We start from the raw sequence: 24,412 nt of genomic DNA on the forward strand, positions 1-24,412 counted from the left end.
GGATGAAAATATCAAAGTTAACTTCAAATACAAAAGCTAGAGGAAATGAAAACACTTTTTTTAAATAAACCGAAGGTCAGTATCACTACATATAGTTCACTCCAATGTTACGTTTAAAAAACAGCACATTTACAATAACCAAATTCTGTGCTAGAATGCTGAATTAAACGGCAAAAGGATAACAGTGACTTCAGTACAAATCTTTCAAGTCATGAGTAGAAATGGATCATTATATGCATAACTGTAGAATCTAAATGGATGATGACAGTGAATCTGTGGCAGAAATTTATGAAAACAAAACTCAGATGTAGTTGTACTTCAATAACCACACAACTGTGAGAATTAATTCTACTAACCACAATACAGTTATATTAGCTCAAGAAATGAAAAAAAAAAAGTTCTATGCAACATGTACAGAAGTTAACAGTAAACGCATATATTTGAAAAGGATACAACACAGAGCCTTTGCAAGTGACCCTGCTAGAAGAGTTTCAGTCTGCTGCCCAGTCACTGCAGCTGTAAGATAAAGAAAAAGCAAACTAACCTTTATTTTTTTTTGTATTACAAACTGGTCTTCAGTTTTACTAATAAAAACACATATTCAAAAAATTCAAGTTATTTTTAATCACTTAAATGCTACTTTGTGCCTGCTAAATGTCTGCATCTCTGGCACTGTACTTTCATCCAACAAGCAAGAGCAATGATAGAAGCCATCATCCAGTCTTCCAGCACTGGGGCTAGTTCTTTAATCCTCGCCTGTTCCCCATGCGTGCCCAACAATGCTGAAGAGGAGGGCACACAAAAGGTCATAACATTAGTTTGTCACTCACTTCTTACGTAATATGTCTATAAATGTCCTTACTCCTTAAAAGCAGACATTTCCAGTACGGACTTCCAGTTTACATGAGGGGGCATTAATGATACACGCACACAGACACACAGACACGCAGACACACATGCTTCCCTCTCAGGGACAGGAGAAGCAGGCATGGCTCCATCATCACTGAAGCCCCTCCCTAGCAAGCCCCTGTGGTGTGCTCATTCACCATCTGATTCAAGATTATAGAGATGATAGCCATCTCTCTCTCTCTCTCTATGCCATGGAGCCAGCAAAGTGAAATAGCATTAAAATATCACTTGCTTGATCAAGGAATGGTATACAGACTGTGGTGAAACTGATCATGTATGTGGTCACCAGTTAAGTGGGAAGTGATAAAACTGATTAAACAGGCATGTTTCAACTGTCCAAGTTGCACTGACCAAAGAAAGACTTCCAGTGTTTCCAGGGATCTAGCTGCTAGACTTTGATAACAGGAGACTGCTGCAGGTACAAAATATTAACATGACCAAAATGTAGCGGTTTCAAGACTGTGTGCGCACGTGTGTATATGTGTGTGAGAGAGAGCAAGACTGTCCCATCAAATACTGAACACTACAAACAGCAAATGAAAAAAGAGCGATCATTTTAGAGTGAATTTAAAATAATTAAAAACTAGCAAAAACAATATTTTTGCGCGCGCGCGCGCACACACACACACACACACACACACACACACACCGCACTCCCTGTTAATTATATATCTATATGCATGCTACAAGTGTGTGATGGGAGAGGATTGCAAGTCCATGACAGAATTACACTACTTGTCTATTTCAACTTTTCAGAAACAATGCTATTTCAGTCAAAGAATTATGATATATACAAGTTTGAAAAATGAACACAGGATTCGAAACTGAGTCCGCAAACAATGACTTGGGAGCCAATTCAGTAAATGATGCACTTAGCCACAAGAGGTAATTATGATTAAGCATAGCACAACTAGCTAGTCATGATTTGTGAAATCACTGGGAGCTGAGCATAGGCAAGCTGCAGGTTAGCACAAACTGATTACTACCAGAAATCTTCCATCCACCCCTTAGAGCTCAGTGCTCGACTCACAAAATGTAATTTTGAGGTACACAGCAGGCAGCCTCAAGACCTTCCTTTGAGCCATGACAGTAATCAGCAAGCTGTACATGTTTTACATAAGAACACACAAAAGGAAACCTTTACAATTAAGTGCTCATTTATGTTTTTGATGGAAACATACATGGCTTCTTGCCCATCTGGTGGCTGAGCAATGCCGCATGTTAGTGCACCACATGGATTCTGGCAACACTGAGTCACAGAGAGGGCCACCTTCACTGAGTTACTCTGCAGTTTAGAAAACTGTGGCAAGCTCACAAATTAATTATTCAACATGGTGCTATTTAAAGTGTTCATTCAGAAATGTTATGCCAGGTCGGTGCTTTGCTCTTCCCACTTCCGACATTGAGTTGACTTACTTAGATACATTTAAGTGACTAAATGAAAATTTCAGTATAAAATATTATGACTGTATGGATGTGCACTGGAAACTACTTTTTGCTATGGTTATGAATTAAAAATTCTGAATGCCTTGCATGTCATAAATGAACTAATACATCAGCAACTTCTTTAGAATTAAACTGCGTTCTGTACCCCTTCTGGGCTTAATGATGAAAAGAACCAATTGCTGAAGTGTAGCTCATTTAGTGAAGGGGGAAGTATTCCAGAGGATGCCTTAATACTACATAGTGGGCTGTACATGTTGTCACCTATGGTAACAAACAAAACAAATAGTGTTAACAAAGAAATTAAAGCATCTACACTACCATACCTGCTGACAGGTCCTAACTTAGCAGCACCAAAAATGTGTGGAAGTATCTATTTTACCTGACTATAAACAATAACTGCCTAACAGATGAGGTATTCACAACAGTCAAAATATGGCTGGCAGTAGGCACCTACCTAAGAGCTCATTTATTTGACTGAAAAGTTTCTAGTGTTTGCTTCATCCTGTTCAAGGCTACAGGGGAAGGGACCCCTAAGGCGTACCCTGGAAACCAATAGGTAAAAGGCAGAGAACCAACGTACGGCAGGACAAAGGCGTATATACACACACACACACACACACACACACACACACACACACACACACCACTTTGAATGGCTGGCAACTTACCTACATGCCTGTCTTTTGGAAGTTGGAGTAAGCCACAGCACCTGGCAAAAAAACACTAGAACGTAAGGAAAACATGCTCAGCATGTACCCTAGCTGGTAACCAAACCAGCGAACCAAGTGTTGTGAAGTGGCAATGCTGATACTATAGCACTGTGTCCTTATAAATAGTTTCTTTGGGATTAATGGGAAAAAAATGCTTTTCCATTGTTATGAAAATAATCTACTACTTTTTCAAATTTCAGTGAATGCTCTTCACTTAAAGATCACAACACCGCACAAACTTTCTCATCATGTTTCTGTATTTTCTATTGCCTGGCTGCATAAATAACAGTTTGACAGTCATGTAGCATTTTTTGATTTATAAGACCAAAAATGTACAAGTCAACTGTTCTATAAAATAATTTTCCTAAATAATCTCCTTTAACTAGGACTGTACTGTTGACTGAAGTAGAGACTGAGGGATGCTTACTTCTTGCCATGAGATCTTTAATTTCCTCAGCCATGAGTTCATTTGCTGCAGCAAATAGTTCATATTTCCCATCCTTGCTGCTTGAAAACATAGACTCAGATGGACTACTGCCATTATCTCCAGCATCACCAGTCTTGGAGGTTTTCCCAGGATAAATGAAACGGCTGAAACAGATATAAAGAATTTAACCACTGTGAACATGTTACAATTTTCATGCAAACCAAGCAATGCATTCAATTCATTGTGGTTATATAAATCTTACACTATTCAAAAAGAAGAAATAATAGTTATGTACTCACCATAACTTTGTATCTGTGTTATTGGTAGTCACCATTCATCATGTATAGGTCCAGGATCAGTCATCAGATCTGAGCCAGCACACTTGAACAATAGCTTAGCTCAAGCTCCTCCCCTCCCATAATGCTCTGCTGCCCTCTAATCCCTCTGATAGAGTTTGCCCTGGAGAAAGAAGACAGACAGAAGAAACCTGCCACCAGAAAAGGTCTATGAAAATCCAGCCAATCCCTCAGGAAGGGGACTGGAGGGTGGGACCATGATGAATGGTGACTACGGATAACACAGATACCAAGTTATGGTGAGTACGCAACTATTAATCTGATGTTATCCTAGTCACCATTCATCACGTATGGGTCAGAGTCCCCAGCTACCCAAAATTCTTAGGTGGCCTCAAGGAATAGTGGAGCCAAAGGAAGCCCTTCCTCTAGAAACTAAGTCAAGTTTGTAATGAGAGGTGGAGGTATGAGGAGAGGGCCAAGTTGCCGCTGCACAAATGTCATCCACAGACTGATGGGCTACAAAGGCAGCTGAAGTGGCCACCAACCTGGGGGAATGAGACCTAATTGGTCCAGGCAAAAGAGAACCATGTTAGGAGTAAATGTAAGAAATGCACTGGAAAATCCAATGGGAGATAGTAATTTTTGACACAGCTTGACGTTTCCTGTTAACTGAAAAGAACACAGTCAATTGGTCTGAGAGGTGAAAGGGTTTATTTCTATGCAAACAGAACCAAAGCTGATGATGAACATCTAATGTATGTAAAATGTATTCTCCTTTATTAGCATAATTAGGGAAGAACACTGGAAGTTGGATTGATCGATTGAGATTCGCTTTAGTGGCCACTTTGGGCATAAAGGAAGGGTTCGGTTTCAAAGCCACTCTATCTTTATGAAATATTAAGTAAGGAAGCTTAATCGTAAGAGCCTGCAATTCTGATATTCTCTTTGCTGAGGTTATAGTCACTAAAAAGGCAGTCTTCCAAGAAACAAAGTCGCAGGCTGTAGCAGGCTCAAAAGGGGGCTTAGTTAGAGATTGCAGCACCAGAATAAGATCCCACGTGGAGAAGGGTCCTTGACAGGAGGGCGCAACAAAAGCACACATTTCAAGAAGAGGAAAAGGTAGGGCCATTATTGATATGAAAATTAGAAATTGCTGCCAATTGGACTTTGATCATAGAAAAACTAGCGCCCTCCTTAAAAAGGGAAGCCAAGAAAAGGAGAATGTCAGGAATAGGAGCCGAAAAGGGGTTGAGATTCCAACCTCTAGCCCAGATGGAGAGTCTTTTTTACTTACTTCTGTAAACTCTCTTGGTGGAAGACTTCTAAGAAGCAAGGATAATGTCCCTCACAGAGGACACTTGCCTAGACTTGGCAATAATCACTGGAAGTGGACAAACCAAGCTGTCACATGGAGGGTCTGCAGATCGGGAGCGGATGGAGTAACAGATGGGAGATCAGATCCTGCACCAGATCAAGCACCCAAGGGGGGTAACTGTCAGATAAGACTGCGGTAGAGGGAACCACACCTGCCGAGGCCAGAAGAGGGCAATGAGAATCAACTGTGTCCTGAGGCGTCTTGCTTTCTGAAGAATTCTCAGAATTAAGGGTAATGGTGGAAAAGCATAAAGAAGACCCAGAGGCCAATCGTGAGTCAGAGCGTCCCTGGGGACTACCACTCTGGGGGGATCAAAGCAAAGTAACTGTTGCATTTGTGATTGAGAGGGGAAGCAAACAAATCGCAGTTCGGTTGGCCCCACTGATGGAAGATCTGCTTCGCCACTGAAGGATTCAGGGATCACTTGTTAGGGGTCAGAATAGCCCTGCTCAGCTTGTCCGCCAGCACGCTGGATGCTCTGGGAATGTGCGTTGCAATGAGAAAGCGCCCAGATGACATCACCCATTCCCATACCCTCATAGCCTCATGACAAAGCAGACAAGAACGTGTGCCCCCTTGCTCATTTATGTACCACATAACAGCCATGTTGTCTTTGTGAACTGCTATCGTCCCCAGAGGGAGGCAATCCTGAAAGGCTTGCAATGATAGAATGACTGCTCTCATCTCCAGAAACATTTATGTGCAGCTTGGTCTCTGAATGGGTCCACATCTCTTGGACAGTCTTTCCCTGAAAGTGCCCCCCCAGGAGGGAAGCGTCCGTGGTCACTGTGGCTGTTGGGGGAGAAAACCGCCTGCCCGCCAAGAGGTCTGGGGAATGCATCCACCATGATAGGTGTCTCCGACAAATTGGGAGTGAGATGAATGGGGACTGACAAGGGATGAGAAAGGGCGGACCACTGGACCACTAGGGTCCAGTGTAGCACTCTCATGTAGTATCTGGCCATCAGGACCAGATAAATGGCAGCTGCCATGGAACTCAAAGCCTTGAGAATGAGCAATATTGGAGGATGAGTTTGTTCCAGAAGAGCCTGAATAAGAGACCAGATAAGAAGCACAGGTCAGAGAGGAACAGCTGCAATCTTCGAGGTAGTGTCCCAGCTGAGTGCCTATAAATTCCAGTTGAGACGGGGTCAAGGAAGATTTGGCCAGATTCACTGTTATCCCCAACTGATCGAAGAGACAAAGAAGGAAGCGTGTGTTCCCGACCAGTTGATGCTTTGTATGGGCTGTAAGGAGCCAATCGTCGAGGTAGGGAAACACTTGGAATCACTGCAGCCTGAGATGAACTGCCACCACTGCCATGCATTTGATGAACACCCATGGGGTCTGTGGTAAGTCCAAAGGGCAGGGCTCTGAAGTGGAAGTGATCAGCCCCCAAGCAAAAGCGTAGGAATCTCCTGGGCCACCTGTCTATTTTGATATGATAATATGCATCCTGAAGATCCACAGAGCACATCCAGTCATTCTTGTGCAGAAGGGGCACAATGGACTGAACACTGGCCATCTGAAACTTTGACTTCTTGACTGACGGGTTTAACTGACTGAGGTCCAGAATGGGACACAGGTCCCCTGTTTTCTTGGGTACCAAAAAGAAGTGGGATTAAGTTCCAGATCCTATCTGTCCTGTGGGGACCTTTTGGATGTCTCTTTTTGAATGAGGTTGGTGACCTCTAGGCAGGCTAACTCTCTCCGACTGGGTGGCGCATCTCAAAGAGTTCTGCTTCTTGGTGGGGGGGGTCTGAAAAGGGAATGTAGTAGCCCCTGGATATGATTCTTGGCACCCATTGATCGTTTGTGATGTTTGTCCAGGCTAAATGGTGCAAAGCCAACCGACTGCAGAGTGCCTCCAGGGAGGGACAGTCGAACAACGCCTCAGGGGCTTTGGAAGGGTTTCACAGAGAAGGGCTCCCTGGAACCCTGGTTTTGCAGGCCTCCTCTGCCTCTAGCATGGCATCGACCATTGAAACCCCTCCCCCATCCCCTGGAGGAGGAATCCTCTTGAGCTTCCTGAAAGGAAGACTGCAACTTGTAAAACCACATTTTCCTGTTCCCCTTTTGGGTCTTGGAAAAGGACCTTTAGGGGGTAGAAAATTTGATGCCGACAGCATCTTCCCCTTTTACTCTCTGCGGGTCAAAGTCTCCTTAACTCTGGGCCCAAAGAGAAAGGACCCATCGAAGGGAGCGTTGGTGAAAAATGCTTTAAAGGCCTCTGCAAACCCGCATAAATGCAGCCGGGCATGATGACTGATGGCAATGCCTATATCTGTCGCCCGTGAAGAACCCTCTGCAGCACTGGATATTAACCTCATGGACGAATTATCAATTGATGTAAGAGTGGCCAGCTTGGGACAGATGGACTTAATGTCGTCCACAGTCATGGACTCAGAGGGAAGCTGAAAGCTACTTTATCAAATCCTTCTGGCGACAGGTAAAATGGGTCAGACAGTTCAGAGCTCGCAGGCTGAAAGAAGCCGATGCGAACACCCACTTGTCAAATCTGTCCAATGCTCTCAATTCACGGTTGGGAGGATGGACAGATGAACTCTGCTCAGTCAACTCTTTCCTGGTGGTGGCAGCCACCACAATCGCATCAACCGGAACCACCTTGGACCAGAAGGCTTTATCCAATGGTGGGCTTAAAAAATTATCTGCTCTTTTGAACCCTGGCTACACTGTATCCAGTTTCTTCCAGGCCCTGCTGCCAATAAGGTTGATTACAGGGTCAGTGGAGGGGGAGGACCCAAGAGATAGATGGGCCTGTACCGAAAGCCTCCAGAAACACAGTTTCCTGAGTGGACAGGGCTGGGCAGACCAACCGCCCTTGGCCTTAAGAATCTCCAGTACGTCTCCAATGGAGACATCATTGGGTGGTGACCTTGGGGACACGTCCCCTTCAACATATGTCTCCTCTTGTATGTCCTCTTCCAAGGCAGTTCCTCCGTGGGACGCTCAGGGGAAAACTTGGAAGAGGAAGGGACCCCTATGGGGGAAACTCCACCCCTGGAGGCTAGACCGGACGGGCTGACCAGGAGCAGGATGAGGGGGTCCGCTCAAATTCTTGGGCTGAGATGGAGCACAGTGAGTCGGAGAGGCTACTCTGGCAGTAGAGAGGGATCTTTCCACTACCTGGAATGCGGAGGGACTGGACGAGGCCCCCTCCCCCCACTGATACCACCACAACAGAGGAGGAAGCAGACCCTGCCAGACCCCCCAGCCCTCTGGACAGTGCATGTCCGGAGCTATGAAGCGCCAAAGCACAGAGGGGCAGAGAATTGTCCAAGAGGTATGGAAACGAACCAGCCCCCATGGACTCCAGGGCGACAACCCAGATAGATGGCCCATCTGTCCCGGGGGAATGGGACCTGAACAGGTCATAGACCCTGAAGGGGTAGGGACAAAAGGAGTCCCAAAAACCTCCGTCGCCTCTATAGAGCTCACCGGCTTCCCTGAGTCCAATCCGTGTGAGGTCGGATGAGGAAAAGTTATGCGGGGAGGGGGAGAAGACTCCCTAAATCTGCAAGCTGAGTCAAAAGCCCCAACTCAATTTGAGCCTTCAAAAAGGACTGCATCATCCTGTCCATGTCTGAAGGCAGGATGCTCCTGGAGGATCAGGAAGAAATGGAGGACCTAGCTGGAGACCCGTGTAGGGACCCAGAGGATCTTCTCAGATGATCTGGAGAATGGGCCTTGCGTGGAGGGGTAAACAAATGGTCCCCTCCCGAAGGAAAATCCACTACAACAATAGGATCCTGCACAGGTCTCAGATCCGACAGAGTTAGGTCCGGGGAAACATGAGGATCCGAGGAAGGAGATCTCAAATCCTTTGGATCAGACTGGGTCAGATCCATGACAAGTGTGGTCTGGCTCAGATCTGAAGGCTTCAGATCAGAAGTCTTGGATCTGGGAATCGAAAGCAGAGTCCTCGGATCAGAAGACCTGGAACCAGAGGTCTTGGATCTGGAAGTCAACTTTCTAGAAGCCCTCGGATCCGAGGTTCTCGGATCAGACACACCGCTAAGCCTAGAGTTGGATCCGAGGACCTGGCTTGTTTAGAAGGAGCCTCCCCGAGGAAGAAGAAGAAGAAGGGGAAACCTTTACTTTATGGCCAGAGGGGACTGACATGGCCGAAGATTCTTTGACCAGTGGACCCCCCTTAACTAAGCCTTTTAATAACAACTTATTCTGGTGGTCGACCAGGTCTCTGGGGTTGAATGCGGTGCAAATGCTGCATTCAACCTCCAGATGGCTGGCACAGAGAAAGCAGAGGCACTCCTTGTGCGAGTCGGAGACAGGCATCTTACACCCGCACAAGTAGCACCTCTTGAAATCTAAAGGTTTCTCTGACATGGAGAAAAGCCCAGACAACCAATACCAGTAGAAAAACTGAAGGACGGTACCACAAACAGGCCAAAAGTCTAAAAACTGAAGTCCGTCCTATCTGAAGCAACACACCACCTGAATCCAAAAGTCAACGGAAGTCAAAAGAAACCACAACAAAAGAGCAACTACTCCCAGAAAGGAATTACTACAACACTAAACAGGGAAAAAGGCACCAAAAAAAATAAACGAACCAACAGGAGAGGAGAAAGGGTTTGGGACCAGACAAGAAACTACAGAGAAACTTTAAGAAGTGAAATATAAGATAATACTAAGAAAAATCCCAAAATGAAACACACCTACTTACAAAACGATTGAATAACACGAAGAGCTGCGCAATCTGCGTCTGACATATACATGTGGCAAACGAGATCTGAGGGGTGAGAGGACAGCAGAGCATTATGGGAGGGAAGGAGTTTGAGCTAAGCTGTTGTCTAAGTGTGCCGGCTCAAATCCGATGTCTGATCCTAGACCCATAGGTGATGAACGGTGACTAGGATAACATCAGATCTTGATGTTAGACATGCCCCTACCCATTTTCAAATTCAGTTAATGAATTTCCATAACAACATCACCTACTTGGCACTAGCTTTGTTTAGCCTCTTTCATAACATTTAAGTGCAAGTCCTTTAAACCAAACCAGCTTCCAGGCCTCAAAGAGATGGGGAAGAATATGGGAAAGGATGACAAATGGTCTAACGTGGAACAGTACACAGAGGTGTGTAAACCAAAGACAGTTTCTATGAGCAGAGTGGGATATAATGAAGTTAAATTCAATGGCTTTACCTCATTCACACACTATGTAAATAACAGCAATGACAGGTTCATAATGCTCTGCCTAAACCACAGTATAACGCTACCTGCTGGTGGCATGCCCAGAATTTCATGCTTTACCAAACTCCTCCATGCATCTGACATTAACATTATTATTTAGAAAACTAGGAGGCATTACAAACTTATTGTCCAAAAGATACCTGCCCACTAAACAATGGATGAATAGAAATCTTTGGCCAATGTTACAACACGTTATGCAGAGGTGCTGAAGATGTGGACTAATTAAGTCTGCAGTAAGTCAAAACACGCTGGTATGCAAGACACAATATGAAACAAACTTTAAACTTGACAGGCTGGTTATTTATGTATCTTGCTTGTGTAATTTATAATACATCAGAAAACCTTTTCTTAACCATACATAGGAAAATTTGAGACACAGAGTAAATACAGTTGCTAAACATTTTCATGAAAACATGCAGGTGAAATGAAGGACATTAGTATGATGCTGATCTTAAAGCTAGTAAAAGCTTTACTAGGGAACAGAATATACTCTATTTCAACAAAGCAAACAATGCTTAAATACAACATCCCATTACCCAAGGGAAGTAATGTAGTATTACCTATTAAAGCATTTTGTGAGTAGTAAATTTCATGATTTAGGATGGGATAGCTTTAAGTCACGAGGCAGCCAAATGTTACGACATTACGAATATTAGTGATATAAAAAGTACAATTTTTAGTTCCTCAAATACCAGTAAGTAGAGGTGCCAAAATAGTTTGTACTTTTGGGAAGGCACTTTTGCGAATACATTTTGTCAACACTAATGCAGGTACAAACTACAGTGAAAATATTTTAATCATTATGCATTGTGGAAGTAATTTTATAAGAAGCATTAGAAGACGTTAAATCAGTTGCTGCAGTTGTGAAGTTTGGCACTGTTTTTGCTACTAGAGGATTTTTTTAAAACAAGAAACATCTTTATTAAATTATCAAGTATGACATATGCAATCTCACATTTATATCACTGAAAATAAACCATACTGACACAATTTCAGTTACAAGCATCCATTAAAACCATGCTGACAACTGTAGCTGCAAACATTATACATCACTTATAATACATCCAGACATTGTTAGTCAAACATTACATAGCTCATTCAAATCCTGCCTTCATTAAACCTTGTTCTTCCTCTGCATGTGCTCATCCCACAATTCCCATTTGTCCTATGCAATTTTCTCCTACCCTTTACTAAAGAACCCAGTTACAGTTGTTTTATCGGTTACTATCTTCACTACTTCTAGTAAAGTTGGTTTAGACTTTGATTTCCATTTTTTAGTAATAGCTCTTTTGGCAACCACCATAATTACACTCAGCAAGGCCTTACTATGTCTAGGCAATTCAGATTCTCTATCATAGCTCAAAAAATCAACAATTTTTTTCATCCAGTATCTCTGACATAGCAGTCTGCTGGGAATCTTTAAAGTCTACCAACTCATTACACTCCCAGAAAATATGTTCCCAGTTACCTCTTCCTTCCCCATCACACCTCCAACAGTTGCCTACCTGAGGAAAAAATTTTTGGAGTCTACTTGGGGTATAAAAAAACCTATGTAAACACTTCCAAGCAAATATCCTAAATCTTCTAGACTTTTTTCCATATTTGGGAGACATACATATATCTCCTGTTGTTTCTTTGTGAATTGCTTACCCAATCTCTCTTCCCAATCCTTTCTAACCTCCTCTGATTCTTATAGTTATCATGGAATATTTTACATGCTCTACTAATTATTCCTTTCTTAACGGCAACTTCTGCTTCAAATTCTGCTAAAAACTACCACTGCTGGTCTTTTGTTTAGGACCTCCCCATTTCTTTCTCTTTTCCTATACTCCAATGTCAATTCTTGACAGGGAAGGCAATCCCTAACCTGCAATCCAAACAAGCTTTTCGCGTATTCTATTACCTTTCCCTGTCTAGTTATTTGCTTCCAATACCTTGGTACCTTTGCCAGTTTTCGCCAATAAATTCCAGCCCCGTCTTGCTTACTGTCTGTATCTCTAATTGCAGTCATCCCTATCAGCAGAATCTCCTTTTTCCATTCTTGTCTTGGCTTAGTTCTTAGAACAAACACTTTCTGCTACTTTATGAATACGATATTCTGTATGTTTATTGTTATTCCCCTTAAAGGTCTGCATCCAAAATCCCAGTCTCTCCTTGTTTCTTGAGCTGCCCCCATTTCATCATCTCTTTTCACTTTGACTTACAGTTTTCTGCATGTGCTATGTATAGGAGCCTTAATTGTGTTGTTCTGAAATACCTCTTCAAACTGGGTAATCCCAATCTGCCTTGTTCTCTTGGAAGAATAAGCTTATTCCACCTGATTCTTGATGTCTTCCCCTCCCAGATAAAATCCTTCAGCTCTTTATTGATTCCTATCTACAACTTCTCTGGTTGATAAAAATATGCCTGACCTGTGTATAAGACTAAAGGAACTAAAAACATTTTAACTGCTTGTACCTTACTAGCAATATCCATACAACAGTTTCCATTTTCTCAGTTTTTGTATTATCTTTTGTTTAGTTGCTTCCCACATATCCTTAGCTGCCACACCCGAATCATTTATCATGCCCCCATAAATATGGACATTGCTAAACCAATTTGTATGTGGGTACATAACTTACTGATATTGCCTTTGTTTTAGCTTTATTAATTTTGTAGCCTGAAAAGATATGAAACGGTCTCAAAATGTTACACAACACTGAAATGTCCCTTTCTGGTTTTATCAAGTATAAAATAATATCATATGCAAATACAACCAACTTTTCTTGACTACCACACCAATTATATCCTTGAATATCTGAGTCCATTATTTTCTTTGTCAGTTGTTCTAAATACAATGAAAATAACTAAGGCGAGAGAGGACACCACTGGCCTGGTTCCTCTGCTAAAGCAGAAATTATCAGAGGACCCCACCCACTTAAAATTTCGCCTCAGATCCCTGACATATCCTCTTAATCAACCTTACAACTGAATCAGGGAAAACAAATGATTCCACTGCTCTGCTTATAAAGTCCCAGCTTACTCTGTCAAATGCTTTCTCTGCATCAAGACCGACCACCAACAGTGGTATAAACATATATATATATATATATATATATATATAAATAAATATATATTTTTCTACTTCCCTCTGGATCATCGATGTTCTGTTAATGTTGTCAAATGTTTGCCTCTCCTTCACAAAACGACACTGTTCTAGATCTATCGATTTTGGCATCACTTTTGCCATTCTCTTAGCTATTATAGACAAACACTTCATAATCATGGTTTGGTATTGATTGGGCCTGTATGAAGCTGGATCAGATGGATCTGGATCTCTTTAGGTATTACAGCTACCACTGCTTTCTTCCAGGATGTTGGTACTTCTCCTCCTCTTAAAATACTGCTAAACAAAACCTTCCAGATCTTCATCAGTTTTTTCCCTCCTAGCTTCCAAACTTCCACAGGAATACCATCTACTCCTGGGAGCTTTCCTGTAGATTGGTTATACATCATTTTTATCTCATCTCCTCCTATCTTGTTAGTAATTGAGCCTCCTCTATATCTAACCTTGACATTTAATTCTTTCATAAATATTTCCATTTGTACGTTTTCTTGATTTCCATATTTCTCTGCTTTATACAAACTTTCATAGAATTTCTGAAATGTTTCTAATACTTCTACAGGATCCCTTGTTATCTTCATTGTTATAGGCTCCCTAAGCTTGGTGACGACCCTTTCTGCTTTGTTGCCCAAGTTGCTGTGCTAAAAGTTTTTGTGCTCTAGAGTTATTAACAAAAGACAGTTGCTTAACAGCAATCTTTCTAAACTCATGCATACTATTGAGGTAATCCCTTACTTTCTGTTTAGCATTCTGCAGTTGCTCCTCTTCTTGTTCTGTGAGATTCCCCCTATTTTGCAACAGTTAAACATTTGTCAGTACCTCTAAATAATTATTTTTACTTCTTAACCATATCTCCCTTTATTTTATTTCCACCCTACTTTTAAGCTCCACTTTAATTTTATCTCACTCCCTAGCTATATTTTCAGAAGAAATTTCTATCTTCTCTAACAGCTCCTGAATAATTTCCGCTACCCATTCCTTAAATTCCTCTCTTTTCAACAGATAGGTGGGAAAGCGCCAGTGTCTCATTTTCATTTCAGTGTTCTGTGTTTTTACTTTAGTTATTACTGGCACATGATCTGAAATAGTTATTCTGTGGCAATGCACATGTTCCTGTGAAATGCAAATTCAGTGTAGCCTAGTCCAGTTTTTGTATCATGGTGAATAATATGCAAATTCACTCTGAACTCCTAGTACTGAATTCACATCTTCCATGCCAAATGTTGTGTCTTTCGGCTTTTCCCGGTTAGGGGTCGCCGCAGCGGAACTCCAGTCCGCTAATAATCGGCAGTAGATTTTCACGTGCCGAGTTGCCAGCTCTGACACACAACCTTCAACGAAGGTACGCCCATTCACGCATGTCTCTACACAGAAGACGCTTTAGCTGAGAATCGAACAGGACAACGTCTTACTGTGAGGCGACAACGCTACCGCAGCACCACCACCGTAGTCTACATCTTCCATGCCAAATATTTTCATAAATTTCTTTAAAAAACTACCCTCATTTGTTACATTTCCCTTCTGGGTCCCCAGACGCATCTTCACTGTTGTAAATCACATTCCAGTCCCCCCTATAAGGAACAGTCCTTCCTAAAGCCGATTATTTCTCCCAGAATTTTCTTAAGCACCATTACAGCAGTTTTTGGTGGAATATAAATACAAGCCAGTGTAATCCTCCTCCCTTGCAGTAGCCCCTTAGTACTAGAAATCTACCATTATTGTCTATCTTCTTCTATCACTATAGGAGCTCCTCTTGCAATTAATACTAGTACTTCTCTCTTCCTCTGCCTTATGTATTCTGTTGAATGACCATCCTATAAACCTTTCTTTATCAAATTCACATTTTCAGTACTGTAGCATTACTATTTGTACTCCAAATTTTTAATATAATTCACTACTCTTTCTTTTTTGAACTTATCTCTGAGACCATTAAAGTTTAAAGACATCACAAAAAGTATCATTCTTGAAACATTACTATTCCCAGCTTTTATGTACAACACCTTTTTGTTAAATGTCTAGTTCCAACATTTGTGTTACATGATTGTACTGTTTTGGCAGGTTAATCTTTTATACAGTTGTTTCTTGTCATCTCCATTTTAGCCTATGTTACATCTTGCAGAATTTTTTGTTTTATTGAAACCCCTCAAACAAAATTACATCCACACCCCCAATACCTCATTAATACAGTAACTTAATAAGAACATGCAAAAAAATATGTACATCTTCAAATACTGAAGTTTTACCCTCCTAATAGGAAAAAATGTTCCAAACTGTCAGCCACACAAACACATTTGAGACAACCTAACAGAAAGGTTATCCAGGCTAAGATGCATGGCACAGCCTGTGATTCTATTAAGTGCTGTCTGGGTTTGTCTTATCTTTATAGCTCCCTCAGCTGGGAAAACACTGAATGCTTTCAGAAAACATTTTCTCCAAGCCACTTCTCTTTATCAGGTTGTCTGCTAGAGACATGAATACTAGATATAAAACTGCCAAGCATTATTTAGTTTTCTAGAAAAAAAGCCTTATAATACTTAATATTCTTTTCGTTTATTTGTTTTCTCTTAAAACTTGTTACTAGATTAAGCTAATGGCCTTAACACTGTCATTCCTGTATGCAAGAATGAGAAAAAGCACACCAATTATTTTGTCGTGTTCTTTTAACCAGATATTTTTTACAATGAAGTGCCTACATTTCTTAAAACTGAACACAGAGAAAGCGAAAGAAAAAAGAAAAGGAAAAAATATAGGAACACATACTTACATTAGCATCCCCATTACACTTAAAAATAACTGAAAAAATACTTTATTACATGCAAGGAAAATCATGCACTTTCAAAATAATACTATTACGAAAATTTTTGTTTTACTTACAGTTAACTTTATTCCTCCTCTTCCCCTCCCCCAAATATTTTTTCCGAACATTAATGACATAAAGTAGGGCATATGGTTTAGAGTCCTCTACAAGTTTAACAAAGTCCATGAAAGTCCAATATTTCCAGATTTTCTTGTTCTATTCCTGTTCATCTCCATCTCCCAAACCCTGTCTGTGCTTCATTTCCAACATACTCTCGATTCTTTTACTCAACTCTTGTACTTTTTACCCTCTCTCAAGCATTTTCTGTTGAAACACAGGAAAAGGTTTCACTGGGAAGGTCTCTGTGTTCTTTATTACCAGAAGAACAGGAAGCACAAGCTCTTTCTCTTCACAGTTCACTTTTTGTTGATCAAACTTTTGTATTTCTTGCTTAGAATCTACCTCATCAAAAATATTTTTGTTTCTTCAGGGAAAAATATTTTGAGGATAGCCGGGTACAGCAGTTTGAATCTCATACCTGCTTCTCGACATTCCCTGAATAATAGAATAAATTTACTCCTCTTCTGCCTGGTGTACAAGTGGTCTTCTCCACAAACACTCTGCTGTTTCCCACTTTTAATACTTTGTCCTTCTGCCACAGTATTGTCAGACTCAACTCCTTCTGCTGGTAATATTGCATCATTACTAGTAATGGTCTAGGTTGTTTTCTCATAGCCAGGTTTGGAACACACACACAATGTGCCCTTTCAATTAACAATTCCTTTTGTGGAATACCAGTCCTGTTGCTTATTTATGATCACAGGATCATAGGAGATTACTAGGCTACTGACCTGGAGGTCATTTCAAGCCTAGCTGTTTCATCCCAATGTAATAACACAAATGTGCTAGTCAATACATGACTGCCCATGTCCAGGAGAGTTGTGAGCACTATCCCCGGTAAGAATTTATGGTGCCCCATCCATTTGTACAGGTTCTTTTTGAACAGTGTCATACAGGTGCTCTGTTTCACATGAAAGTTGCTGGAGACAAATCTGTCCCTCTAGCGTGTCCTATTTAAGTCTCAGGCCATATTTAGGTCCTATTTAGCTCCCTGGAATGGGTAGCTCTAGTCTCATTTGATTTATGGATATTCAGCAAGTTCATTAGGTTTGGGTCTGAGATTGCTCTGTAAGCCAGGTATAGGTCTCCCCTAAGAAGTCTAATGATACAGATTACAGTGACAGGGACTCTAGTCGGTCTGTGTAAGGCACATGCCAGAGTCCCTTGATCTTCTTTGTTAGAAACCTCTGAGGTCTCTCCAATTGCTGCAGGTGCTTTGTATGGTACATACAAAACAAGCCATTATACTCAATTATGGGCTGGATTAGTGCAGAGTATAGAGGAGTTATAACCTCCTTTGCTCTCGAGGCGATGCCTTTACTAATCAAGTGTGCTACGTAGAAAGCCTTCCTTACTACAGAAGACACATGGTGATTGAAGTTAAGGTCACAGTTAACTTGTGATCCCAGATCCCTTACCACTTCATGGGTACTTAGGACACTATTGATTTGATAGTGTGATGGGACATTGTGCCAAAGGTAATGATGATGCATTTCTTTGCATTCAGTTTGATACCGTGACTAAGACACCAGTCGTTGGGTCTGGTCCTGGAGTATACTGACATCATTTGGGGATTCAATAATTGCACCCAGTTTGAAGTTGTCCACAAACATGGTCAGCTGCAGCCCTTAGTTTTGACCTGAACATCTAAGAAATGTACACCAAACATTAGAGGGCTCAGCACTGACCCCCTGTGGACAGGTCTGCTGATTGCTGTGGAGTTACCCACTTTGATAGGGTGTCCAGTTTGTGAGCCAGCTGGCAACCCATCTTACAACAAAGGGGTTTACATTCAGTTTGCTAAGTTTATCGGTAATGCCTGAGTGTGGGATTGTGTCGAAAGCCTTTGCCAAGTCGAGGTATGCTGTGTGCACAGATCTGCCCTCATCAATGGCCCTGGTCATATTTTCGAAGAAATCCATCAGAATTAACAGGCAGGATCTGCCCTTGAAGCAGAAATGGGTTGAATCCAGGGTTTGGAGATCGCCTACTTCTTATTTATGAGGTCCATAATGATACATTCCATGGCCTTACAGATGAGGCTAGTCAGGCTTATGGGTCTGTAATTCCCTGGGTCTGTTTCTAGGCCACCTTTGTGGAGGGGAATAACTGTTGCTATTCTCCATTCCAAAGGAACAAAGCCTGTGGTGAGACTATGACTGAAAAGGGTACTTAATGTTGATGCTAGTTCATGTTTTAGCCTGTTTAGATGCTGTCTGGTCCCACAAAGGCTGTATTTTTTGCCTTGGATAAGGCTTTGATGACTTGCTCTTCAGATATTTGGGTGGAGGGGAGTTTGTGGGAAGGTTAGTGATTAGTTTGGAGGAGATAAGGGAGTAAATATTTGCCAAACCAATCTGCTAGCAGGTTTGCTATCTCTTTAGGTTCAGTGTGTGTGATAGTTAGTCACTAGTTATGCAAATGCTTGGGCCCAACCTTTTAGGCTATGTTCATAGCTGTAAAAGGTCTTATTGTTATCCTTGGCTGTGCTTGCTAAGTTTTTCTTAAAGAAGCACTTAGAGAATTTGACAAGTTGTCTTATTTGCCTGTTGAGGCTGAGAAGGGTGCTTTTCCAATGTTGGGGCCTCAGGTTTGTTTTCTCAGACAGCAACCTTTGGCGTTTATTGTAAAGTTTGCCAATGCCGGATATCCACCATGGCAGCTTGTTTTTACTTGAGGCTATGGCTTTGATTCTTTTTGGTACAGTCAAGTCTATACAATTATGCAAGTGATTGTACTGGTCTTTAATGTAAGCTTTGGTGTAGCTACTACTTCCAGCTGAGAATGGGGCTTGGAATGCATTTATACCTTCGCCTAGGACAGTATAGCTTGCATTTGTAAAGTTTTTTAGTCTGATTTCACCCTTTGTGAGTTCTAGTGTTAGTGCCAACTCAAAGTTGACTGACTTGTGGTCAGATTTAACTAATGAGGGTTTGACAGTTGTGTCAGTGCATCTGTTTGACATGTTAGTGAGGACCAGATCTAGTACATTTGTTCCTCCTGTCGGTGCATGAACCATTTGTTCCAGGGCATTTGAGTTAAAGTCAAGGAACTTTTGCCCTAGCGAGTTAGAGCTAGCATAGTTTTCTCAGTTGATGGTGGGATAATGGAAATCCCCCATAATCAGAGTGTTCGGTAATATTTGGATTGTCTCCAGTTTGGTCAAGTAGGCTTTGTGCACCTCATAACCCATGGTGGAGGATTTACAACTGGCTATGACTTGAATGGTAGCCTTACCCACTGTAACCTGAACTTGGATTAACTTCATGGAGTTGCCCAGTCTAACTAGATGGGAGGTGAATTCATCTCTGATATAGACAGAAACTCCACCTCCTTTGGTTCTTACATGTTTGCTTTGTGGTCTGAAGGTGTGGAAGGCATTACAGCCTTGCAAGGTCAGGGTACTCTCAGAGGTCTTGAACCAGGTTTCTGTGACTGCACAGACATCTACATCTTCCAGGTTTCTGTGACTGCACAGACATCTTCCAGTGACAGAAGTGCTTCCAGGGTAAGCAGTTTTTGGTTTAAGCTCCTAGTGTTTAGCAGCATGACCCTTACTTTGTTATGATTGGCAAATTTCATGTTGGTAAGCGGTTTTTGAGATTTTGCCTAAAAAAGGCACTATGGGAGAGGATAGAGCCTTTGCCAGCAGCTGAAACCTAGTGGTGCCAAGTGCAAACAGTCTCTAGCCAAGCAGCAGGGTTTGTTGACCATGGCTTCCCAGGCTGACAGGAACTGGATCATCTTTGAATGACACCAAAAACTAAGCCAATTGTTGAAATCAATCATTTTTTGTTTATACTATGACATCATTCTAGGTGAGGATAGTATTCTGCTCAAGGCTAGGGACATACCTGCCTTGGACACATATTCAAAAAGCGCAATCATGTCTCTCTTCATATAGTCCATTGAGGTGTGTCGTTCCCTCCAATGTGAACTATGACAGAATCATAATGGTACATGTTGCTGAGAGATGTGAGTGCATGCATGATCTTAAAAATCCTGGTACCAGACAGGCAGCTGACCATGACTTTCTCCTTGTGCAACCCGGTGAGTGGGACATCCATGTGTCTCACTATGGAGTCTTCAATGACAAGAAAAAATAAGTTATGTAGTCATCATAATGTTCCATCTGTGTTGTCTGCTTCAGTCTTCATCAAACCTGTAGGTCCGAGCTCGGAACTGACTCGTCTGTCAGCAAGCTTAGGATTCCAATTAGAGTGCCTCCCACTCTACCCATACTGCCTAGCTCCTCTCAGATACCTCAGATAGAGTTTGCTGCAAAATTCTCAGAAGAGAAAAATACATTCTAAACACAAAAAAAAAAGAGCATAAAAATATGCTCAGGAGCCTGAAGAAGACAACACAGATGGAATGTTATGGTGAGTACATAACTTCTTTACCCGATGTTGTCGGTTCAGTCTTCATCAAACCTACAGAACTGAGTCCCCAGCTACATAGATTTGGGCGGCCTCATGGAAGGATATTCCTGAGCACTGCAGAACCAAAAACAGCTCTGTTCCTGGATATATCAAGTGAAATAAAAGTGTGGGCATTCGCCCATGAAAAGACCAAAAGGCTTGGGATGTGGCTATGGATCTCGTAAAATGAGCTCTGACTGGTTTAGGAAAAGGAACATTGTTAAACAAATACACATGAGTAATACAATCTCTTAACCATAGAGTAATCATAGCTTTAACAACAGCTTTCCCCTTTTTGGGATCTGAGAAAGTGGCAAACAACTGATCAGATTTCCTGAAAGTTTTTGTCCTATCCAGGTAGAACAGCAATTGTCTATGAATGTATAAAGATGTAACATATATTCACCCTTATTTTGGAAGTTCGGAAAAAACACAGGTAAATTAATGGATTGGTTAATGGTGTTTATCGATGCAACCTTTGGCAAGGTAACTCTGTCTTTATGAAAAATAAGCTAGGGAGGTTTGGAAAATAGTGCTTGAAGCTCCAGAAACCCTCTTGGCCGATGTAATAGCCGCTAACAAGGCTGCTTTCCAAGACAAAAATTTAAACTCTGACTTAGCAGTAGTTTCAAAGGAAGGTAAGATCAGAACTTAAAGAATCAACGCAAGATCCCATGGAGGAGTAGGATCTTTGACAGGCGGTCAATGAAGAAATATACCCTTTAGAAAGGCTTTGCAAAGTCTATAGGAAGTTAAAGATGTAGCATTCTCCCCAGTGTGAAAATTAGGAAGGGCTGTTAACTGAACTTTGACAGTAGAGAAGCTAGCCCCAAATGAAAAAGACCAGACAGGAAATCAAAGAATGCCGAAATAGATGCTGTAAGCCAACCAATGTGATGTTGTTGGTCCCAAATGGAAAACCTTCTCCACTTACTTTTATAAATTTTCCTGGTAGAAGACTTATGGGAGGAAATGATAATCTTCTGGACTGGGGGAGAAAGCCTGGATTGTCTAGCCATCATCAGAATTGTAGAAACCATGCAGTTATGTTCAAATTGTGAAGATCTGGATGAATTTGCCCAGAAGGCTGAGACAGAAGGTCCAGAAGTGGTTCTAAAGCCCACAGAGGGAAAATCAGGTGTGACCACAGAAACATGAGCCAAACCTGTCAAGGCCAAAAAGGGGCAATGAGGATCACTTTGACCTTCAACCTGAATGCCTTCTGAAGAAATTTGGGTATCAGAGGAAGAGGAGGAAATGCATAAAGTAGACCGGGAAGCCAAGTATGGACTAGATGATCTCTTGGTGACTAGTGATCAGGACAAAATACCTGCTGCACTTGTTGTTGAAGAGAGAGGCAAAAAGGCCGCAGCAGGGTTGACCCCATCTGAGGAAAATCCGGTTTGCCACTGACTGATTCAGAGACCACTCATGAGGCATCAATATTACCCTGCTGAGCTTGTCCGGCAATATGTTGTACTACTCCAGAATGTGCACTGCAACTAGAAAGTGGCTGGTAGAGACAGCCCACTGCCACACTCTCATTGCCTATTGACAAAGGAGATATGACTTGGTTCTACCTTGTTTGTTGAGGTACCACACAACAGATGTCTGTCTGAATCGCAAATGTCCTCAGAGGAAGAAGGGAGTGAAGGGCTAGCAATGCTAAAAGCACTGCCCTCATCTCTAGGACACTGATAGGCGGACTGGTCTCCTGGAGAGCCCATGTGCCTTGAACTGTCCCTTGCAGGTAATGCCCCCCCCCAGCTGTAAGGCATCAGTGGTCAACGTGGCAACTGGGATGGGAAGAATGAAAGGTTGACCCTGAGACACTTCTGAATTATGAAGCCACCACAAAAGAGAGTTGCTGCACACTCAAAAAAGTCTTATAGGATGACTGAGGGGATGATGCAGAAGGAACCATTGGACAGACAACATCCACTGGAGAACTCTCATATGTAAGTGAGCTGTCGGTATTAAAGTTATTGTAGCAGCCATAGAACCCAGACCCCTGAGAACAAGATGTGCTGGAGGAACTGGCACCGCTAACATTTGCCTGATATGTGTCCGTAGTGAGAGAATCTTGTCTGGTGGAAGATAGGCCAGGGTTTTGTTTGTATCCAATATCCAAGTGGGTTCCAATAACATCTATCATTTGCACAGGTTGCAGTTGTGACTTTTGAAGGTTTATGGTGATCCTTAAGGTTGGAGCCAGTTGCAAAAGAAAATCCCTGGCCTGGACAAGTAGATGCCTGGATGGTGCGACTAGTAGCCATTCGTCAATGTAAGGAAACGTGGAATCCCTGTAGTCTGAGGTGAGCTGCAACCACTGCCATTCATTTGGTAAACACCCTGGGAGCTGTGATGAGACCAAATGGAAGCACAAAAAATTGGTAGCGACTGGCTCCCTGCCTGAAACAGAGATACCTTCTGAAGCATCTGTTCATTCTGATGTGATAGTACTCCTCCTTCAGGTCTATCGAGCACATCCAGGCATCCTTCCACAGAAAAGGAAGGCTGGATTGAACAGTGACCTTCCAGAACTTCGTGTGTCTCACCGATTTGTTCAGGTTAGGTCCAGCATGGGCCTAAAATCCCCCATTTTCTTTGTAACTAAAAAGAACCGGGAATAAATCCCTGATCTGTGTTGGTCGGAGGGGTCCTTCCTGGATGAATCTTTTTTGGAGCAACTTTGCAATTTCCAAAATTGCTGTCTCCCTCTGACTGGGTGGAACACTGGGGAGTTGTTGGTTTCATATGGGGGGGGGGGTTAAAAAGGGAATGGAGTAACCTCTGGAAATGACACCTTGCTCCCATCGGTCACTGGTGATGGCTAACCAGACTTCTAGGTGCAAGAAGCATTGTCCCCCGAATGCCTCCAGAGAAGGACAGTAGGGCAACACCTCAGGGATGCTGCAAGGATTTCTCTTCCAAGACCCCTGACTCAGTGGACCCCCTCTGCTCTGAGTGCATCCACCACTGAAATTACCCCCCCCCCGCCCCTGGGGGAATATCTCCTTGAGTGTCCCCAGCACTGATTCCTGGAGAAGAACCTTTGCAGGGTAGATAAGTGAATTACAATGGCAGCCAGGGTTGCTCCATCTTTCCTGCTGCAGGAGAGTCTGTCACGAACAGTCGGTCCAAAGACGGAGGAACTGTCAAAGGGAGCATTGACAAAAGATGCCTTAAAAGGTTCCATGAAATCACACAGCAGCATCTAGGTATGGCACTGAATGGCAATGCCAGAACTGGCCACCCTAGAGGTGCCCTCAACTGCGCGAGAGATCAGCCTCATGGACATATTGGAAATGGACTGCAGTGTGGCCATACAGGAGGTTAAGGAAGTCCGTTCCTCCACTATCATGGACTCGGGGCCAGAGCTAGAGAACTCCTTAAGTAAGTCCCTCTATAGCCTCGCAAAATAGGAAAGGTAATTCAACACTCTGAGGGCAAAGAAGGAAGAAGTGTAGACTCTTTTTCCAAATCTGTCCATAGCTCTAGACTTCCTGTTAGGGGGATGGACAGTAGAGCTTTCCTGGGCAAGTTCTTTCTTGGTGGCCGCTGCCACCACCACAG

At 42.4% G+C, this 24,412-nt stretch overlaps 1 protein-coding gene across 2 annotated transcripts in view; it reads right to left on the minus strand.

The window, feature by feature from the left end:
• Positions 1-24,412, minus strand: part of GTF2H3 (general transcription factor IIH subunit 3) — a 320,617-nt gene that overhangs the window by 153,874 nt on the left and 142,331 nt on the right. For both annotated transcript variants that reach the window (XM_044068552.1, XM_044068551.1), the window contains exons 4-5: positions 3,493-3,656; positions 454-516 (exon numbers count right to left, since the gene is read on the minus strand). In XM_044068552.1, coding sequence (XP_043924487.1) covers positions 454-516; positions 3,493-3,656 — 227 coding nt within the window. The remainder of the gene's footprint in view (positions 1-453; positions 517-3,492; positions 3,657-24,412) is intronic.

Source organism: Protopterus annectens, chromosome 4.part0 (assembly GCF_019279795.1).
Source record: "Protopterus annectens isolate FY-2018-M chromosome 4.part0, PAN1.0, whole genome shotgun sequence".
Lineage (NCBI taxonomy): Eukaryota > Metazoa > Chordata > Ceratodontiformes > Protopteridae > Protopterus > Protopterus annectens.